Here is a 20,667-nt window from a genome sequence, read left to right as displayed (position 1 = left end):
TATCCATTGCCTTGTGGATAATTCGGATAAACCTTAAACGTGCTCAACAAAAGGCTGAGCAAATGTCATGCAAGCAACACAATTTCCACAGTTTCTGCCTTTGCAAACTTTTACCTTTACCCTTTTTTTTTCTTATCCTCACCCGAGGACATTTTTCCATTTTTTGTTCAGATAGAGCGGGAGGGAGAGAGAGAGAGAGAAACATCGATGTGAAGGGACACATCGAGTGGCTGCCACCCGCACGACCAACCAGGGCCGGGGACAAACTGCAACCGAGGTACGTGCCCTTAGCGGGAACCGAACCCGGGTCTCTCTGTACCGCAGGCCGACGCTCCAACCGCTGAGCCAAACCGGCCAGGGCTACCTTTACCCTTTAAAACATTACTAACCCTTTCAGTATTATCATCGTGGTAAAAACAAATCTTTGTGATCAGACAAGACCCAGCTCCCCACACTCACCTGCTGTATGACCTTGGGTATATTGTTGAATTTACCTAAGCCTCAGTTTCCTTATCCATAATTGGGAAAATATCTATTCTGCAGGCTTGTGAAGGGTAAATAATCCTTACAAAATGCTTCCCTCAGTGCCTGGCACATCACAAGCACTCTCTAAGTGTTAGTATTATTACTGTTGCTGTTATTTGGATTTTACCTATTAGCTCATCGCTTCTCCCACCAAATCCACACCACCCAGTCCTCAAGGGCAGATACTGTTTCAGAGTTTGAGACTGTCTACCCAGCGCCATAGTTCCCAGCTTCCCCAACCCCCTCCAAACACCTACTATGTGTATGCTCCTGTTCTTCACCACATCTGTCTCAGTTGGGCCTTTCCCTGCATCCCATAGTTCCCTGTATGGCAGTTCCTGACAAGAATTGTCATGCTTGAAGTAGGTGGACATTGCCACAGATGTCATTGCTGAACAGTTAACTGCATAGAAGGGCACAGATAGGAGGCAAGACCAAGAATTCCATGCCGCCCAAGCAGGTCGCAACCAGGGGCAGCCTAGTTTATCCCATTTAGCAAGGACGGACTGAAGAGGAGATGGTTATGCAGCTCAGGAACCCCGCCCTGGCCGTTCACACCAGACTCTGCATGCAAGCAACATTCAGCCAAGACTAGAGTTTGCAACCCTGGTTTCATGAACTGTCTATCCCCCGCCTCACTGGCTCTGTATTTTGCTCATGACTCCCATTCCAACATGCCTGGCTAGGCTTCTGCTCCTCATTCCACCACGTCCTTGCCTTATTCCTTTGATCCAGTGCATTTCTTTCTTAGGCCTTGGATGTCTTCCCAGCCTTGTTTGGCCTGGTTTTAGTTTAATGTACTCACAGATTACCCTAGTTAATCCCCTCATATTTACAGCCCCTGGTTTCACTCAACCCTAATTCCTTCTTCCCACAGGGCTATCTTCCACGCCCTCACTCTGATCTGCTCTAGCCCCATGGATAAGACCATGAAAAGTAACAGTCTTTGACATAAATCACTCTCCAGAAAATAGTGTCATTGGTTTATATTCTAAATCCACAAGCAAAATATTTGGGGAATGTGTCCATACTCTGTTATCTAGGAAATAGTCATCCTTTCCTGGTGAGAGTATATCTGCTTAGACATCACTCGTAGTTATATAGGAGGCAGTGATTAACTTACCTTAAAGTCAGGGTCTTCCATCTTCAGAGAATAATGGTAAAATCATAGTAATTAAGAGCCCACACTCTGAAGCCAGAATACTTGGGTCTAAGTCTTCGCCACTGCAATTTACTACTATAGTTTAAGCTTGATTTTTGTTGTGTTTTGGTTTTTGTTTTGGTGCTATTTAGATAAACAAAATAAAGTCTTAATCATATCGAGTTATAAATATCATGATCATTCATTAAGTTTTAGATATTGGCCCCTGCCCTGTTTTCTCTGTCTCGCAGCTGTCCCCAGCTCCTCCCTTCTGAATCCGTGAATCCCTTGGTATATCGATTCAACTGCATGATTTACCTGTCATGTTGTCTAGCACTGTGCGGGGTCACACAGATATAAATGTGACAAATCATGGACTCTACCTTTAAGGTATGTATGTATATGTATATCCATATCCATATCCATATCCATATCCATATCCATATCCATATCCATATCCATATCCATACATACATAAGGGGTGGGCAAAAGTAGGTTTATAGTTGTGAGTACATAAAACAGAGAGTTAATAAAGCTATTGTAATAATCATAACCTGCATGTCTTTTTCCATACAAAAGTAAACCTACTTTTGCCCATGCAAACACATTCATTAAAATGTTAAGGGCTGAGATGGAGGACTTTTCAAGGTGCACTGGAGCATTAGGGGGTGCCTAGTGAGTTTGCCTGAGGGAACACAGTGGAGCTGGGTGTTGAGAAGTAAAGGAGTCTACATGGAAAAGGTTGATGCTTGAGCTGAATCATGAAGTTGTCCTGCCTTTCACTCACAGTCTCAGACCTATTTCAATCTTAAGGCGACTGAATAGGACAATCTGCAAATAAGCTCAGCAATGGCCCCCATGCGGTGGACTCTAGTGGCCTATTGGACTCTAGTTCCAATGGTTGGGGCTCCCACATTGCCCTCCTGGTGTCTTTGTTGTAATCAACTAAGGAAGCTGCTATTATCACAGTGACTCATGAGCCCAGTGTCAGAGCTCTGTGATCTCTCCCTCATAAACGGCTTAGTCCTTAGTATTATGTTGCAATCTTTATCATATGTGGTACTTAAGTCCTCCTCTGAGACCTAAAGCCTTTCTTTGAACTTTAGTTTAGTGACCAGAGTCTCTGCTGCTTATCCTATCCTAGCCAGCACTCTTTTCTGGGATCTGGGTTTTGTTTTATATTCCAGCTGGGGTTCTGCCATCATCTGGAGAATGATTTCCAGAATGGCCATCCCCTACCTAGGCCTACAGAATTTCCCACTGCTGGGATCCCCACTTAACTGGAAAATCCAGTCCCAACAATGCTGGGTTGCAGCTAACTTGCAACAAAGACCAAATTTTAAATCAGGCTTCTCTGAGCTCTCTTGTTGGCCAGATCTCAACTCGGGTGTCTATCCTATCTCTGGCCTGCCCAGCCCAGTTTTAGCAAGACTATTGCTAAGTAAGTTTAGTGTCACCCCCTCCACCTTAGAGATCTGATCACCCTTGACATCTGATCAAGTTCCTCATCCTCCCTCTTTGATGTATAAGTCCTCGGACTGCCTTTACCAAGAATCTTATTAGGTCAGTTTGGCAGGAATCCCCATCCTTGATGTTTCTTCCTAGTAATTTTCTGTCTACTGACCCCCTTACCCTGCTCCTCGGCTATAAACCACTACTGTTTTTGGAGTTGAGCTTGACTTCTCTCCCTTATTGCAATAGATTTGACCCTTATTACAATAGCATTGAATAAAGCCTTCCTTACCATTTTAACAAGTGTCAAAATAATTTTTTCTTTAACATTTTGCTATGTCCTTTGGACAATAACAATGGACAACTCATGGCCCAGCTACCCTTCTGGGTCTGCCTTCCCTCCTTGGTCTACTTTGGAATCAGAGATCTTATTCTAGGCCTGAGCTGCTCCTCCTCCTCACCAGCCTCCAGCTGACACACGTGCAGCAACACAGCTTGCAGGTAGAGTCAGTCACCTGCAAATGTGGGCCAATTTTGTGCTAACCAATTTCGCCTAATTCAGTCAGTCAGTCAGATAATCAAAACATATGAATAAGTATAAATGATTTCCGAACATAAATGTATTTTTAAAGAGCTTCCTTATTAGTATTATAGACATACACAAAATACATGTACTCAAGGGATAAAATATCTGTCTTGTGCTCTTTTGAATAAACCCATAGTGGATGCAGGTTTTTGACCCTCCAGGGGTGCCATGAACAACTTCGCTGGCCTGTTTTTGGACAAAGACTGATTTGAAATTTTACCTCTTGGGTTCCAAGCATTTTGTTGTTGTTATTAATAGAGAGACTTTATTATTTAAAAAAAAAAAAGCCTTCTCACCTAGAACTTTGGCGATTTTTCATGTTTTATTTATCTCATTTGGCTTCAAATAAGGTAAGGACTTGATACAATTCAAAATTTACTGAATTTTGTGTTAATGTCAGGTACAGAATTTTCCTCTTTAGCATATCCCTTCATTGGGGCTTTTTTAGAAGTGTTTGGAAGGAAATGGTGAGCCAACCACTCATTGGTTCTCATGGCTTTGCAGTAGAGGCAGGGCTTTTCCCTGATTTGGTAGCTTCCCACATTCTTTTGCTTCTTAGTTGTTTTTCTCTTAATACTGGCTGGTGATGGGTGTTCACTTTCACTCTCCTTCCACGACGAGGCTCCCGAGTCACATTCTTCACTGTCGAACTCAGTAGTGTCACTGTCGCGTTGGGTCTGATTCACCGGGCTGAACGAAGAATGGTGCCTAGATCGTCTTCGTTCAAGATAGGCATTGACCAAAGCCATCTCTGAGTTCGTTACAGGGGTAAGTTGGCTTTGCTTTGGTTTTGTCATCATTTGTAAAGAGTCCCAGGCATTATATCTGTGTTGCCACTTATAGGAAGCATTTTTGCTTGCTAACAATCAATGAAATAAATCAACAAGTTAGGCACATTGTTGGTTACTGTAACTTCACATTACCTAAGGGAGCCTATGGCACGTGTGGGGCTCAATCTTAGTTGCCATTTGCCAAGCTACCACTATTCTCCACTTATTTGCAAGTGTTGGCAGCTGACTGCATTCTCCAGTGCCACACAAAGTCTTCCAAATGCCAGGTCAAATATATGCTTGACATATTATTTTTGAAGTTTCATGGACCCTGATATAAGATCAAGGGAAAAGTCTCTAAACTTTTCCAAAGAAGGACCTTTTTCTCCTTTGAAGTCTTAAAGAGTCAAGTGTGTATATGAATGTGGTTTGGGTAGCAGAAAACAAAAACTAATCTTTTCATTATGCAGAGGTGTGCTGGAGTTGTCTTGCATCAGCCAGCTCACAAGAACCTGATAGTTAAGCTTTCAGGAATTTTGTGAGGTAGCTGTTAAATGCAGCCATTAGTAAAAATTAAGCTATCAAAATTTGCCATTAAATCAATGTATTACAAATAAATGTAATACTCAAAACATCACTTCCCAATTATTTTATTACATCTTATTATGATGTATACTCTTGAAGCTATTTATCTGCTGTAGGTGGGGGTTGGAAATACCATGTAAAGATGTGCTACTGTGCATCTCCTTCCTAGCTGCATGTTCAGTGACATCATGTTGGTGACTTGAAATCAGTTTGAGTAGGGTAAAAATCAATAAGCCCTAAAAGTCAGGTGTTGGTATATGGTTTTGTTGATTGTCTTGGTTTAAAGTGATAGACCCCTGGCCGGTTTGGCTCCACAGTACAGCGTCAGCCTGTGGACCAATGAGTCATGGGTTTGATTCCAGTCAAGGCCATGTATCTCTGTTGCAGTTTGTCCCCGGCCTTGGTCGGGGTCATGTGGGAGGCAGCCAGTTGATGTGTCCCTTTCACATTGATGTTTCTCTCCCTCCCACTCTACCTGAAGATAAATAGAAAACAACAAAAAAGTAAATAAAATAAAATGATGGAGAACATGGTACTAACATAGATTTACATTTATTTATTTATTTATGTATGTATGTATTTATTTATTTATTTTTATTCTCACCCGAGGACATTTTTTGATATTTTGTTCAGATAGAGTGGGAGGGAGAGAGAGAGAGAAACATTGACGTGAAAGGGACACATCAAGTAGTTGCCACCTGCACAACCCAACCAGGGCAAGGGACAAACTGCAACTGAGGCACGTGCCCTTAGCGGGAACCAAACCCGGGTCTCTCGGGACCTCAGGCTGATGCTCTAACCGCTGAGCCAAACCGGCCAGGGCTAGATTTACATTTAAAAGTGTCATTCTCGTATCCACTACATTATTGTTTTTTATTCCTCACCCGAGGATATTTTTCTATTTATCTTCAGATAGAGTAGGAGTGAGAGAGAGAGAGAGAGAAACATCGACATGAGAGGGACACATTGACTGGTTGCCTCCCGCACAACTCTGACCAGGGCCGAGGAGGAACTGCAACTGAGATACATGCCCTTAACTGGAATTGAACATGAGACTCATTGGTCTGCAGGCCAATGCTCTAACCACTGAGCAACCGGCCAGGACTGTAGTCACTACACTGTGAATAGCACCCAAAAAAATGAGGACATATTCTTTCAGAGTATTCTAAAACTGTTATCTAATTTGCAAAGAAGTCACTCACATCACTGACAACCAAGTTAAGTGCCAACATAGATCTTGTTTCTTTCATATTATTCTTTAAGGGAAAGTAACATTCATAATGGAACTACCCTTGTTCATCAATTGCAGACTTAAGTTGGCTAAGGATGCAAGGGTCTGGTAAAAATCAAGGAAAGTATTCTGTGAGAATTAGGGGTCTGTATGGAATTTACCATAAAGAGTATTATATATTTTATTATTTGTAAATTGTGAAGTATACATCCTTTATATCAGTGAAAGAAAAAAAAGTTAAATGTATACACACACATACAGATTTTTGGAGAGCCGGTTGTTAAACATTTGCCAGCACACCACTGCTTATAGGTTATTGAAAAAGATGTAATTTACAGCTCATAATCCTGTAGTAACTCTAACTATAAAGGGTGTAAAAGGAAACTGTGTGAAGGGAGAATACTGAGAAATGAAAAGAGAAGTTGAGCTTTACCTACCAGTACTTCATAGTCCCTACTAAAGCAGCCAAGTTGTCCTGCACTAAAGCAAGGAGCTCATTCACTGAGCTGCCACAGGTCTGGGGAGACCCTATAACACTCCTGGCTGTTCACCTCTGTTGCTTGCTTTCCACACTCAGCACATAGTTCTCTCATCAAAGTCCAATACTAAATGTGCACTGACTCTCACCTTTACTTTCTGAAGTGTTTGTCCCACTGTTTTCATCCTTTTTCTTCTCAAACATCTGTTTCAGAAATAAAGATTAGTGATAGTGATCTTATATCAGCCACACCCTCAGGTCATCCACACCCTGTGTCCCTGTTAATGTATACAGATACAAAGGTTGGACAGTGAAGAAGGCTGATAGGGAAAAAATTGACTCACTTGGAATATGGCATTGGAGGAGAGGGCGCTATAGATACCACGGACCTCCAGAAAGATGAACAAACTAACCCTGAACCATTGCTGGGGGCAAAACTGATAAAACTGAATCTTTCCTATTTGGGGCAAATCATGAGAAGGCAGGGAAAATACAAGGCAGCAGGAAAAGAGGAGAACCAAATATCGGATGGATCGACTCCATCAAATAAGCCATAGGGCCTGAGTCTACGCTGCGAAGCAGGCTGTTGAGAACAGGACATTGTGGATATCACTCACTCATAGTGTCACCAGGAGTCAGAGCCACTCAACAGCAGGTAACACACACAATAGTCACGTAGTTGGTTGCTTCTGACTTTCACTTCTGCTGTCCACTAGGAAGACCCTGCTTTGATAGCAGAATCTAACAAAATGTTTTGAACCAAGCAAAAGGACCAGACTTGAGAGAAAGTAATACTGATAAGAAGCTATAGGTTACAAAGTTTTCCTGTACTTACTTACCTTCAGAGAAATATCATTTACAAAGAGATTTGATAGTACTATGATTAGCTTTTTAAATTACTTTTTAAAGGACATTTTATCAAGTAACATTATCAATACTTCTTTCAGATCTTTGCCTGAATTCATAGATGTAATACCTCCTAAATCCTTTAGAAGCTGTCCTTCAAAATGCAACCATAATGTATCTGTGAATATGGCAACTAGAATAAATGCATTTCTCTGAATAGTCCCAATTTCAAATATTCTGCCCAATATTCCATAAATATATTTGTCCCATTTTTCAGATCAGTGTCCCACTTTTTGATGCTGAAAATGGTTTTGTCAAATAATACAAATATAAAGCACCTCCTCCTTTATAATACATCAAAACTTTAGAAATACTCATAACACGTTAACACATTTGACACAGAATAATTCTTCTGGGAATCTAACACCAGGAAATAACTCCCAAAGAGAGAAAACTCTGTACAGACATATTCATTGCAGTGTAATTCAGATAATATAAAATACAAAATTCAAAGATAGACAACAGTTAAATAGATTATGCTATAATTATACAATCATATATAGTTGTAACAATTATTATGATAAAAGTATGGTGTAACATGAGGAAATAAATGTTACATTAAGTTAAAAATCAAGATGCAAATTTGTATATGCAGTATGATCACAAGTTAGCTAAAAATATGAAAAGTAAAGATTTTAAGGGATTACAGAAGTGTTAGCAATGGTTAACTTCCAGTGGTGAAAGTATTTTTTTCCTTTTAATTTTTCAAATTGTCTAAATGAGGGAAAAGTGAATATATGTAGAAAGTCAAACTTTCTTGGGTTGAAAAGGGCCATATTTGGGTAGTCATAACTGCAATCTAAGCTCCTTGGCCCATTCCTTTCTTAATATCTGATTGCTACAATGGGAGGCAAGTATCTCTAATGAGATAGCTCTTTACTTTTTGGGTTATTGCAACCATTCTCTGAAAGCCTTAAAAATGGAATCATCTTTTAAGATACCTCTTTTTTATTTTATTTATTTATCTTTTTGAGAGAGAGAGGAAGGGAGAGGGGAGAGAGAGAGAAACATCAATCGGTTGCCTCCCGTATGCACCCCCACCAGGGATCTAACCCGGGTATGTGCCCTGACCCAGAATCAAAAGGGGTCCTTTTCAGTATATGGGACAACGCTCAACCAACTAAGTCACACTGGCCAGGGCAAAGATACTCTTTTTAAAAAATGGTTTAGGGATATCCCAGCGGTTAGAGCGTCGGCCAGGGCACCAGAGAGACCGGGTTCAGTTCCCGCTAAGGGAATGTACCTCGGTTGCAGTTTGTCCCTGACCCAGTTGGGGTCGTGTGGGAGGCAAGCAGTGGATGTGTCTCTCTCACATCGATGTTTCTCTCTCTCTTTCTTCCTCTCTCCCTCCCGCTCTATCTGAAGATAAATGCAAAAATGTCCTCAGGTGAAGAGTAAAAAAAATAAATACATAGCCCTGGCCAGTTTGGCTCAGTGGTTGGAGCGTCAGCCTATGGACCAGAGAGTCCTGGGTTCGGTTCCCACTAGGGGCACATACCAAAATAAATAAATACATAAATAAAAATAAAAAATGGTTTATGGGGCCTTCTTTTAAATTTAACATGTATAGAGATGATTATGAAAATATTAGACATTTATAAACCTAAAAGTTAATAGTTGTTGGCTATTTCTGTTATCTGGAGTGGGCTTTTTTTTCATTTTTTTCTACTTTCTTATAATTTCCACATTTTATATGCATACTTTTTGTAATGGAGGGGGGAAAAGTGTTTAAAAACACTTACTAGGTTTCATCCTGGCTGGTGTGGCTCAGTTGGTTGGGTGTCGACCCATGCACCAAAAGGTTGCTGGTTCAATTCTGGGTCAGAGCACATGCCCAGGTTGTGAGTTTGATCCCCAGTGGGGGCCCTGTGGCCTGTAGGAGGCAGTAAATCGATGTTCTGCTCTCACATCAATACATCAATGTTTCTTTCTCGCTCCCTTCCTCTCTCTCTAAAAATCAATTTAAAAAATATACATATATGTGTGTGTTGTATATATATACACACATATTTATGTATATATATATATTTTATCCTTACTCGAGAACAATTTTTTTTTTTTTTATCCTCACCCGAGGACATTTTTTGATATTTTGTTCAGATAGAGTGGGAGAGAGAGAGAAAGAGAGAAACATCGATGTGAAAGGGATACCCACCCACACGACCCAACCAGGGCCGGGGACAAACTGCAACCGAGGTACATGCCCTTAGTGGGAACCAAACCCGGGTCTCTCCAGACCACAGGCCAACATTCTAACTGTTGAGCCAAACCGGCCAGGGCTCAATAACAATTTTTGCATTTATCTTCAGATAGAGCAGGAGGGAGAGACGGAGGAAGAGAGAGAGAGAAAAACATTGACATGAGAGAGACACATCGAGTGGTTGCCACCCACACGACCACAACCAGGGCTGGGGACAAACCATAACAGAGGTACGTTACCGAACCTGGGCCTCTCTGGTCCACGGGCTGACGCTCTAACCACTGAGCAAAACCGGCCAGGGCTAAAAATATATTTTTTAATAAAAGTAAAACACTTATTAGATTTATATTATTTTCACAAGTGTCCACATTTGACTTGATATCAGAATTTTTTTTTTTTAATCCTCACCTGAGGACATTTTTGCATTTATCTTCAGATAGAGCAACAGAGAGAAAGGAAGGAAGAGAGAGAAAGAGAAACATCGATGTGAGAGAGACACATCGAGTGGCTGCCATCCACACGACCCCAACCGGGGCCGGGAACAAACTGCAACCGAGGTACTTGCCCTTAGCGGGAACTGAACCCGGGACTCTCCGGTCCGTGCAGATGCTCTAACGCTGAGCCAAACAGGCCATGGCATTGACTTGATATCAAGTCAAAATCAAAAGAAAGATTTTGCATCAAGAGGAATCATGTGAACAGTAGCCACCAAAAGCATTGTATTAATTATCTTTGTGACTCAGTGAGTAAGAAGAGCAGCAGGGCCTGCCCTGAGGTGAACAATGGACAGATTCAATGGGCTTTGCTCTGCCTTTCAGCCACTAATCAGCTCAGCTCAATTTCCACATGTGTAAAATGAGGAGCTTGTACTGGTATTAGGGAAAATTCCAGCACTGGCAGTCCAAACAAACACCAAACAAATATATACACTAAACATAGTATATATAGCCTCTGAAAGCAAAAGGTAAATGCATCTTCAAAAGTGGCAAATCCGACCCTTGCCTGTGTGGCTCAGTTGGTTGTTGTCCTGTACACCAGAAGGCAGTGGGTTTGATTTCCAGTCAGGGCACATATCCAGGTTGTGGGTTTGATCCTGGGTCAGGGCCACCGATTGGTGTTTCTTGCTCACATCCATCTCACTCTCTCTCTCTCTCTCTCTCTCTCCAATTAAAAAAAAAAATTTTTTTTAACAAGACGAAAACAAGTGGCAAATTCCCAGGGAATCAGTGTGCTTCATGTTTAAGGCTATTTACCACCACATTTCCATCTCGCCCTTGCCTTTACTTCAAGGTATGTAAATAAAGGCTCAGAGTTTAGCAGAGAAAATGAAGTTCAAAGTGAAGGGAAAAGTCCATCATCCTTGACTAGTCCTCATATGATTCTTAGATTTCAAATCTGGGACCCTTTAGAAGAAGCAGTTCAGCCAATTTTAGCTGCCATAAGGGGAAGTAAAAGATGAACCCTTACGATAATTATGATTTTAATTAGCATTGAATAGATTTAATTCAACATTTCAACCATGCTTTGAAGTAAACAAATGATTTGGCCGGAAACTTGGGTCTACGGCCCAGTCACTAACCACTTGTGAGAGATTGGACAGGTCACTTAATTTATTTGGGCCTTATCATCTTAAAAAAGGACAGATACTGATATCTTACTTGCTTACAAACAGGAGACTGGACCATATGCAATCTTGAGGTCCTTGAAGCTCAGGTCTCTATGACTCCAAAGAGCTGACACAAGCAAGGGAGCAGAAGAATATAGCTTAGGCCTCTTAACTGGTCTTCATGATGAAATTGCCAGGAATCAATTTCAATTTTTTGTTAATTTTCTAAAGTAGCCTTTCTTGCCAGACCAGACAAATTCAATATACTTAGCTAGGGAGTCTAAGATACATATAAGCTATCATTTCTAAATCTCCTTTTGGCAAAGTATCTACCTTATGAAGCATTTAAACTTTAGATGAAACTTCTTAGGGGGAAGAGGTGGTGAGGGAAAGAGTCTTTGATTATTATAATGGAATCCAGCTGGCATAGACATAACAAACCTCCTCCTCTCCATCTAGAACTGATATAGCAGTCAGTCTAGCTGACCACCACCAGACCAGAGATCTGGCTGTAATGCTAAATTATGGTGGTTTCATTAATCATCAACCTGGTATTAATGGCCAGCAAGGATTCCATGTCAGTGACTGACAAGAGCTCAGTTACCCATTATATGTTGGAACATCACAATCCTGATAAAGTGGGCTACCTCATTCCTAAGAAGAGGGTATTTTTTTTCTGCTAGTAGGTGGTCTGGAGCAGTAACTTTAGTTTAGTTTAGTTTAGTTTAGTTTAGTTTAGTTTAGTTTAGTTTAGTTTAGTTCTGTAGCGTATTCTATTCAGAGAGTGTATTGCCCCATTCAAAAATCCCCCAAATGCTACAACATATATTATATAAATACAACAACTTTTTTTTTTTGTATCGGTGATTAGAATTCCCTGGCTACACAGAGAATTTTGAGGTCATTAACCAGTAGGGAAGTTTATCCCAGCATTATACAGCATATAGACAAAGTGCAAACAACCTCAGTATCTCAAAATTGCAGATGTTATGGTGCAACCACAGACAAAACAAAAGTATGCCGTCACTAACAATGCTGCTGTGTGAATATAATTTGGGAAAGTGTTACAATATAATGTAAAGTTTTAAAAAGCCGGATACAAAAATATATACTATAACACAATGTCAAACATGTAAAATCAAAGATAGAGAGATGGAAAGATATACATTGGTATAGAAAGAAGAAGAAACTAGAAGAACATACTCCAAAATGTCAACAGTGGTTATCTCTAAAAGAGAGAATTACAGTAGTTTAAACAGACTTCTTCATCCTTTTCTATATTCATGGATTCTTCAGAATAAGATTGCATTATTTTTAAAACTAGAAAACAAAGTTTAAAAAAGTAGTTTCATCAAAGTGAATTTATTTTATGAAAACCCCCTAGAATAAACATATTATTTAAAATGAAAAAGGATATCCTACCCAGATAGAAGCACGAGAGAAGATCATCAAGACCAATATAATGACAAAATACCAAAAGAGGAAGATCCCTATTGTCCCACAGGAGTCATCCTGGCGGCACTCATAATCCTGATTTGGAATGGTAAAACTTAAAGATATGGGGGGAGGATCCACCTCCCAAAATAAGGAAAGAAGTTTTCCCATGATGGCTTCTTGCTTCAAAAATAAAACATGCTCAAAGGGATGAAAATGACTGGGAAGTACTTCACTCCACATGTATGACAACTTCCTTGGCAACCTATTATGACATACACTTCAGCAACTATGACAGGAACTGACAGACACTTCTTAGACTTCTAGATTTTGGGAAGATTTATCTAAATTACTTTTGTGAAAGTTTATGGTCTTTCCCCATAGCTTATTATAGTGTGTTCTGCCTTAATTATTTTCCACTGAAATTTGTATAAATAGTAGACCCTTGAACAACATTGGTTTGAACTGCATGGGTCCACTTATTAGGATTTTTTTCAGTAAATACCTGTAGTGGTACATTTTTAAAATGTTTTATTGATTTGAGAGAGAGAGAGAGAGATTTATTGTTCCACTTATAATAAATTTATTGGCTGATTCTTGTATGTGCCCTGGCTTGGAATTGAACTGGTAACCTTGCATCAGTTTGCTGCTTTAACCAACTGAGCTACCAGGCCAAGACTACCTGTAGTGTTTTTTTTTTTTTTTTTTTTTTTTTTTTTTGGATAAACAAGTTTATTTAAGTACGTGCCCTTAGCGGGAACCGAACCCGGGTCTCTCCGGACCGCAGGCCGACGCTCTAACCGCTGAGCCAAACTGGCCAGGGCTATCTGCATTTGGGAGTCCAAGGATGCAGAGAGCAGATTGTATGCATTAATCTATGCCATTTTATATAAAGGATTTGAGCATTCTCAGACTTTGGTATCTGTGGGACACAAACCTTTGCAAATGTTGAGAGTAGTTAAGTTTTTGGGGAGTCAAAAGTTGTACTTGGATTTTCTACTTCGCAGGGGTTGGGCCTTGATCAACTGTCAACTGTACTGTATTTTCTTTAAATATAGTATTTTAATGTCTTTAAAATCTAAATCTCTGAAGAACTAATTTTTTTGTCTCATATGATTATAAATTAACATATACAATTCTAATGTGTTATAGACTGAACTGTGTTCCCCAAAATTCAAATATTGGAGCCTTAAGCTTCTATTTGACTTTAATTAGAGGCAGGACTTTTAAAGAGGTAATTAAGGTTAAATGAGATCGTAAAGGTGGGGCCCTAATCCAATATGACTGGTGACCTTATTGGAAGAGAAAGAGACACTAAGGATGTGTGAGCACAGAAAAAAAAGGCCATTGAGGACACAGAGAGAAGGTGTCCATCTGCAAACCAAAGGAGATAAATCTTAGGAGAAAACAATTCAGCTAGAATCTTGATCTTTAACTTTCAACCTCCAAAACTGAAACAAATTAATTTTGCTGTTTAAGCCACCTAATCTGTAGTATTTTGTTAAGGCAACTCTAGGAAACTCATACATAATGCCAAGGATAAATCTAACTGTAGTAGTAGTAGTGTTCCTTTTTAAGCCTTTAATAAATGCACAGTAACCTATCGATTACATTAAGAGGGAAACTGTCCATGTGTCTGTTGTGAGTTACATCAAATGTATACAATTTCTACTTAGGAAAGAGCCAGACATAGGGTAAGGAGGAATCTAGTATTCTCAGTTTGACTGCACATAGAACCCTTTCACTTTGAACAGTTTTCAAGTTAGTTCATTTCTCAATCTAAAACTAGAGCAAACTACGGGGTGGGAGTGGGGGTGGGGGGGAACATTGCCCTGGCTGGTTTTGCTCAGCGGTTAGAGCATGGGCCCTCAGACCAGAGAGTCCCAGGTTCGGTTCCTGTTAAGGGCATGTACCTGTTTCGGTTCATCCCCAGCCCCGGTTGGAGTCATGTGGGTGGCAACCAGCTGATGTGTCTCTCTCACATCAATGTTTCTCTCTCTCTTCCTCCCTTTCTCCCTCCCGCTCCACCTGAAGATAAATGCAAATATATATATATATATATATATATATATATATATATATATATATATATATATATATATCTCCATCCTCAGGCAAGGATAAAAAAAAAAAGAGAAACAGAGAAACATCTGGAACAAAAATAAATTAATAACCCTGGCCGGTGTGGCTCAGTGATTGAGCAACGACCCATGCACCAAGAAATCGCCGGTTCTATTCCCAGTCAGGGTACATGCCCAGATTGTGGGCCAAATTCCCAGCGCGGGGCATGCAGGAGGCGGCCGGTCAATGTTCTCTCTCGTGGATGTTTCTCTCTCTCTCTCCCTCTCCCTTCCTTTCTCTTTAAAATCAATAAAGGGCAAAAAAATATTTTTAAACACAATAAATAAATTAATTAATAAAAATAAAACTAGAGCAAAACACCAGTGCTGCTAAGGCAATCTAAAAATTATAAAACTCCCACTCTAAAAGAATCGGCTAGATCTTCAAGAGCACAGCATACCTTCATTTTTTTCATTAATATGTAATACCACAAGGAAACCTCGTTTTATTCTATTTGACTTTAGGAACACTTTAGGAAAAAGTTTGGTCATTGGGACCTGCATGATATAACAACCCACTATTTTATCGTGACATGGCATGAAGTTTTGATTAGGGGCACGCTTCTCTGCATCCTCAAGGGCAAGTCCTCAGGCCCTGCCCATTGATAGCTGTCTGGCCTAGTCCTCTTCGCCTCCTCCGGGAGCTAGCAGGGAATCGGAGCTGGGCCACCGCGCCTCGCCTCACCTGCCCCTACAGCCCCTGCCCGCAACACCCCCTTCCCCCGCCAGCTCCTCCCGGCGGTAACCACGGAGCTTTTCCTTTTACATCCCCGCATGGTTCAGTGGCACCCTGAAGGCATTTGTATTTGTTAAATAAAGCCAAACTGAACTTTATAAACTTTTCCTCAGGATTACAAGTTCTTCCAAAAAAATGCAGGAAATTTAAAGTGTAAAAACATTCTCAAAACTACTAACAACTTTAACAAAACACATTTTTGGTTTTTTGCTTGTTACGCTGCACCCTCATTACACGTATATTTGAGAATTGACATGGGGTTAGAACACGATTTTTTTTTTTTTTTTTTTACCCCACCGTCATTTTAATTTGCATCTCTCTTATGATTAGTTAATTTTTTTTAACAGAGGTGTGAGAAATGCTTTGTCATTGCTGATGAAGTCTGGACACGTTACCACGTTATCCTACAAATTAGCCACTCTACTTAATAAAATGTTTTAAAATGTAAGTCCATAAATGCCCTAACAAAGCTAAAATTATATTAATACAAAGAAATTTGGCTTCTTATAGTTATTACTATACATAGAAGGTTTAGAACCTGGTCTGAATCATTACTGATCAGCTTTCTCCCCGCACCTGAGCGCTAGCCACCATTCCAAGAGTGTTTCCCTGGTAACGTTCTCAGTCCCCGTCCCTCCCCCATCCTTCTCTTCTCGCGAGAAGATAGCCTGTTCCGGTAACGTAGACTTGCCAGCCGGCTTCTTTCGCCTTAGTTCTTGGCTTCGCGCATGTGCAGTGGAGAGTGGCGCGAGTCAGCGGCTTCCGGCCTAAGATCATGGTGCGTGTTTGGGGTCATTATTGTGCTTCCTGGATGCTGAGTCCACGCGGGCCGTGGGAATTCCGCCCGTGCCCGTCTGCCGAGGGCTCAGCCAAAGGGGGGCATGTGGCCAGGTCTCGCCTCCCGTAGAGGAGCGGAGGAAAGAAGCAATAGGGGTTGCTGAAGTTTGTTCGGGGAGAGGAGTTTGGACTCCGGCTGGGAGGCGGGAAGGGTACTGCTCTGTACTCTGGGATACGACTCCATATAACTGCAACAAATCTTAAACTTGTCAGCAAGAGATGAGGCCTAGCAAAACAAAGGAAATATAAGTCTCAATGTAAACCAAAGCTGAATGCATACTTGTCCCCACTCGCGCTCATCCTCCTCACATCGTGAATACTGGTCTTTCTAAAACTTGAAAAAAACAAAAACAAAAAACTGAGACCTCTGGCTGTATCCGTCTGAAAACAGTTAGTCACAGGCAGTTAATGGTTTCTGCATAAGGCTTTAGGGAAGCCTTAAACGGCTTCCGGCTTAAATCCAATAGTTTCTCCCAAAACTTGGTATTTTGAGTTTCTTAAATTAGCTCTTGGGCTTGTCCTTGTGACATATTTCAGAAACGATACAGAGTAATGGCAGACATAACTATCAACACTTAAATTACAAAAGACATTTTTATTTATTTAAAGTATGAAGTTTTCTGAAGTGACCAGCCAGTTCTTTGTTGATTACAATATAGTGTCAGTGAGGTTATAATTTGGGGTTCCCTTTTCATATACTAATATTAAAATGCAAAAATTTTTGGAAAGACATTTTAAAGATGAAACGTATGTGCAATTTTTAGTTACTGTTATAAAGGACACACGTGTGATTTCTTAAATGGAGTAGTTTCTTTTGATTAATTCTTGTGCTTTGTGTTTTTTAATAGATGCAAGGGGAGCCAAGCCCTAGTGCTTCCCTTATTGACAGAACCATCAAGATGAGAAAAGAAACAGAAGCTAGGAAAGTAGTTTTAGCCTGGGGACTCCTAAATGTATCAATGGCTGGAATGATATATACTGAAATGTAAGTTAATTAGAAAAAAAAAAAACATTTTTAAGAGGCCAATGGTTTTTGTGTTTGTTTTGATTTGGGGTGTATTTTTGTTTTGTTTTGTTTTAAGACATTGAAAAGCCTTTCTAATTTTTTCAGGACTGGAAAATTGATTAGTTCATATTATAATGTGACATACTGGCCCCTCTGGTATATTGGTAAGTAATTTTCACTGATTTAGAGTCACTACTAATGAAAAACTGCATTCAGATTTAATTCAACTTAGTATCCATGCCTTCTTTCAACAAATATTTGAGTGCCTACTATGTTCCAAAAACTGAATGCAGCAGGAAGGGAACAAAGTCCCTTCCCTCATGGAAGGAACAGTCCAGTACAGGAGACAATCAAATTAAACAGTACAATTCTAGGTAATAATGAGTTCTGTGAAGTAAAATGGTTTGTGGGTAGTGAGATTTCTATTTGTTACTCTCTCTGAAATGCCTTTCCCGCCCTGGCCGGTTTGGTTCAGCGGTTAGAGCGTCGGCCTGCGGTCCTGAGAGACCCGGGTTTGGTTCCCGCTAAGGGCACGTACCTCGGTTGCAGTTTGTCCCCGGCCCTGGTCGGTTGTGTGGGTGGCAACCACTCGATGTGTCCCTTTCACATCGATGTTTCTCTCTCTCTCTCTGTTCCTCTCTCTCCCTCCCACTCTACCTGAACAAAAAATGGAAAAATGTCCTCGGGTGAGGATAAAAAAAAAAAATGCCTTTCCTACTTCTCTAATTTTTCACCTTTCAAGACCAATCAGATTTCTACAACATTGATGCCTACCTCAGTCTCTTCATTTCTTCATCTCTGATGTCTGCTTCTGTCTGCTCTTCAGTAGTCCTTGGGTATAGAGTTCTAATGACTGTTAAAGGAAACTCCACCGTCTAATACACACATTAATCTAAAGTCTGTGGTAAAAGTGGTATGGAAAGTGGAAGAGCAAGAGTTTTGGAATCTGTATACCTGAGTTAGAATCATGGCTTCAGTAATCAGCTGTGTGCTCTTGCAAAAGTCATTTGATTTCTCTACAACTGTTGGTTGATCTTTAAAATAAAGGTGAGTCCGCCCTGGCCGGTTTGGCTCAGCGGTTAGAGCGGCAGCCTGCGGTCCAAAGAAACCCAGGTTCGGTATCCTGATAAGGACACGTACCTCGGTTGCAGTTTGTCTCCGGCCCTTGTTGGGTCGTGTGGGTGGCAGCCACTCGATGTGTCCCTTTCACATCGGTGTTTCTCTCTCTCTCTCTCTCTCTCTCTCTCCCACTCTCTCCCTCCCACTCTTCCACTCTCTCCCTCCCACTCTGTCTGAACAAAAAATAGAAAAAAATGTCCTCGGGTGAGGATTAAAAAATAAATAAATAAATAAATAAATAAATAAATAAAATAAAGGTGAGTCCGGTCGGTGTAGCTCAGTGGTTGAGCATCGACCCATGCATCCAGAGGTTGCAGGTTCGATTCCTGGTCAGGGCACATGCCCAGGACAGGGCATGCAGGAGGCAGCCAGTTGATGTTCTCTCTCATCAATGTTTCTGTCTCTCTCTCTCTCGCTAAAATCAATGAAGGGGAAAAAAACTCTTTTAATAAAATAAAGGTAAAATGTTTATTATATAAGTTCTAAGGATTAGTGATAATATTTTGAAACTCACTAGAAAGTACCCCACACATAATGAACATTCATTAAGTGGTAATAAGATGAATAAGAAGTTTTCTATTTTTTTGTTTTTAATTTGCTGAAGTATAGAGTTTTGTTTCCCCCTTTAAATGTCCCACTCCCCTTAAAATAATAATAATAATTGTTGTTGTTCTTTTACAGAGCTTGCCCTTGCGTCTCTCTTCAGCCTAAATGCCTTATTTGATTTTTGGAGATACTTCAAATACACTGTGGCACCAACAAGTCTGGTCGTTAGCCCTGGACAGCAAACACTTTTAGGGTTAAAAACAGCTGGTTAGTGTTTTACATCTTTTGCAATGGTGGGGGAAAGGTTGGCAATAACTCTTTCTCAGTTTAATTTTCCCTTTTCCTGGACACAGCTGGAAGGGACTTAGGCCATCTGGTTCAACTATATTAAGCAGGTCTACAATAAATTGTCTTAAGACCAATGACTACCATTCCTATTTGTATAAATTAAATGGAACTAGCAATCAATAGCCTCATGAATATTTGTTCTGTTGTTTAATTACAATTAAAATACTAGTGCTTGCTGCATTGAAGCCGATTTCTTATTTTCAACTCTGGAAATGGTAAACAACTAATTTGTGTCTTTTGGTAATAATACTTTATGAAACTTAACCAATTTCTCTATTACTCTCCCTTTTTCTGAAAAAAAAAAAAAAAAAGATTCAGTTCATTAAATCTGTTTTCATAAAAATTGTATTTATATATACATATATTTATTTGCCATTTATTTATCTATTTATTTCTTCTAGTTGTACAGGTTACTCCTCCCCATGATCTGGCAGCAACCCAAATTCCTCCCTCTCCACCTTCTTCAATTCAGGGTCAGAGTGTGTTGAGTTATAGCCCATCTCGTTCACCCAATACCAGCCCCAAGTTCACCACCAGCTGTATGACTGGATACAGCCCTCAGCTACAAGGTCTGTCATCAGGTGGCAGTGGTTCTTATAGCCCAGCAGTGACCTACTCACCCATCAGTGGTTATAATAAGGTAATGACTCTTTTCTCTTGGCCAGTCACATTATTTTGGAATTGGGAGGTACCTTGACAATCTAGTGAGTCGAAACTCCTCATTTTATCAGTGAAGAAACGGAGGAACAGTGGGTAATGACTTACCCAAATTGCCCACTTAAGAGCTAGTAATAAACCCAGATTTCCTGACACCTAATTAAAAGTTTTTTATATCACATATTAAAATGAAAGCAAGATGGAGATTTTTGTAAAGATAATGATCTGAGGTTCACCACCTAGGATTTTTCTGCAGTCTTTAAAATATGTTGAAACTACGATAATTTTAAAAAAATTTTTTTTCTTTATTGATTTTAGAGAGAGAGAAACATAGATGAGAAAGAACATCGATTGGCCACCTCCTGCATGCCCTCCACTGGGGAC

General features: G+C 40.3%; 2 protein-coding genes across 4 annotated transcripts in view; one reads left to right on the top strand and one right to left on the bottom strand.

Annotated features, from left to right (window-relative positions):
• Window positions 1-4,072: 4,072 nt before the first annotated feature.
• Window positions 4,073-13,085, bottom strand: SSMEM1 (serine rich single-pass membrane protein 1). Its single transcript, XM_036246165.1, has 3 exons — window positions 12,903-13,085; window positions 6,918-6,972; window positions 4,073-4,563 (listed from the first exon to the last, which is right to left on the bottom strand). Exons 1-3 carry the CDS (start codon window positions 13,083-13,085, stop codon window positions 4,073-4,075), a joined length of 729 nt encoding a protein of 242 aa, XP_036102058.1.
• Window positions 13,086-16,469: 3,384 nt separating this feature from the next.
• TMEM209 (transmembrane protein 209) overlaps window positions 16,470-20,667 on the top strand; it is a 33,313-nt gene continuing 29,115 nt past the window's right edge. For 2 of the 3 annotated variants that reach the window (XR_004957378.1, XM_036247220.1), the window contains exons 1-5: window positions 16,470-16,548; window positions 17,456-17,592; window positions 17,719-17,777; window positions 19,414-19,545; window positions 20,028-20,266. Coding sequence is in view for 2 of the 3 variants with exons in the window: in XM_036247220.1 (XP_036103113.1) it covers window positions 16,546-16,548; window positions 17,456-17,592; window positions 17,719-17,777; window positions 19,414-19,545; window positions 20,028-20,266 (570 nt within the window). In the remaining variant the exon portion in view is untranslated. The remainder of the gene's footprint in view (window positions 16,549-17,455; window positions 17,593-17,718; window positions 17,778-19,413; window positions 19,546-20,027; window positions 20,267-20,667) is intronic. The other variant, XM_036247218.1, reaches the window with a different exon arrangement.

Source organism: Molossus molossus, unplaced genomic scaffold (assembly GCF_014108415.1).
Source record: "Molossus molossus isolate mMolMol1 unplaced genomic scaffold, mMolMol1.p scaffold_m16_p_7, whole genome shotgun sequence".
Lineage (NCBI taxonomy): Eukaryota > Metazoa > Chordata > Mammalia > Chiroptera > Molossidae > Molossus > Molossus molossus.
This window is presented reverse-complemented; position numbering and strand designations above follow the sequence as displayed.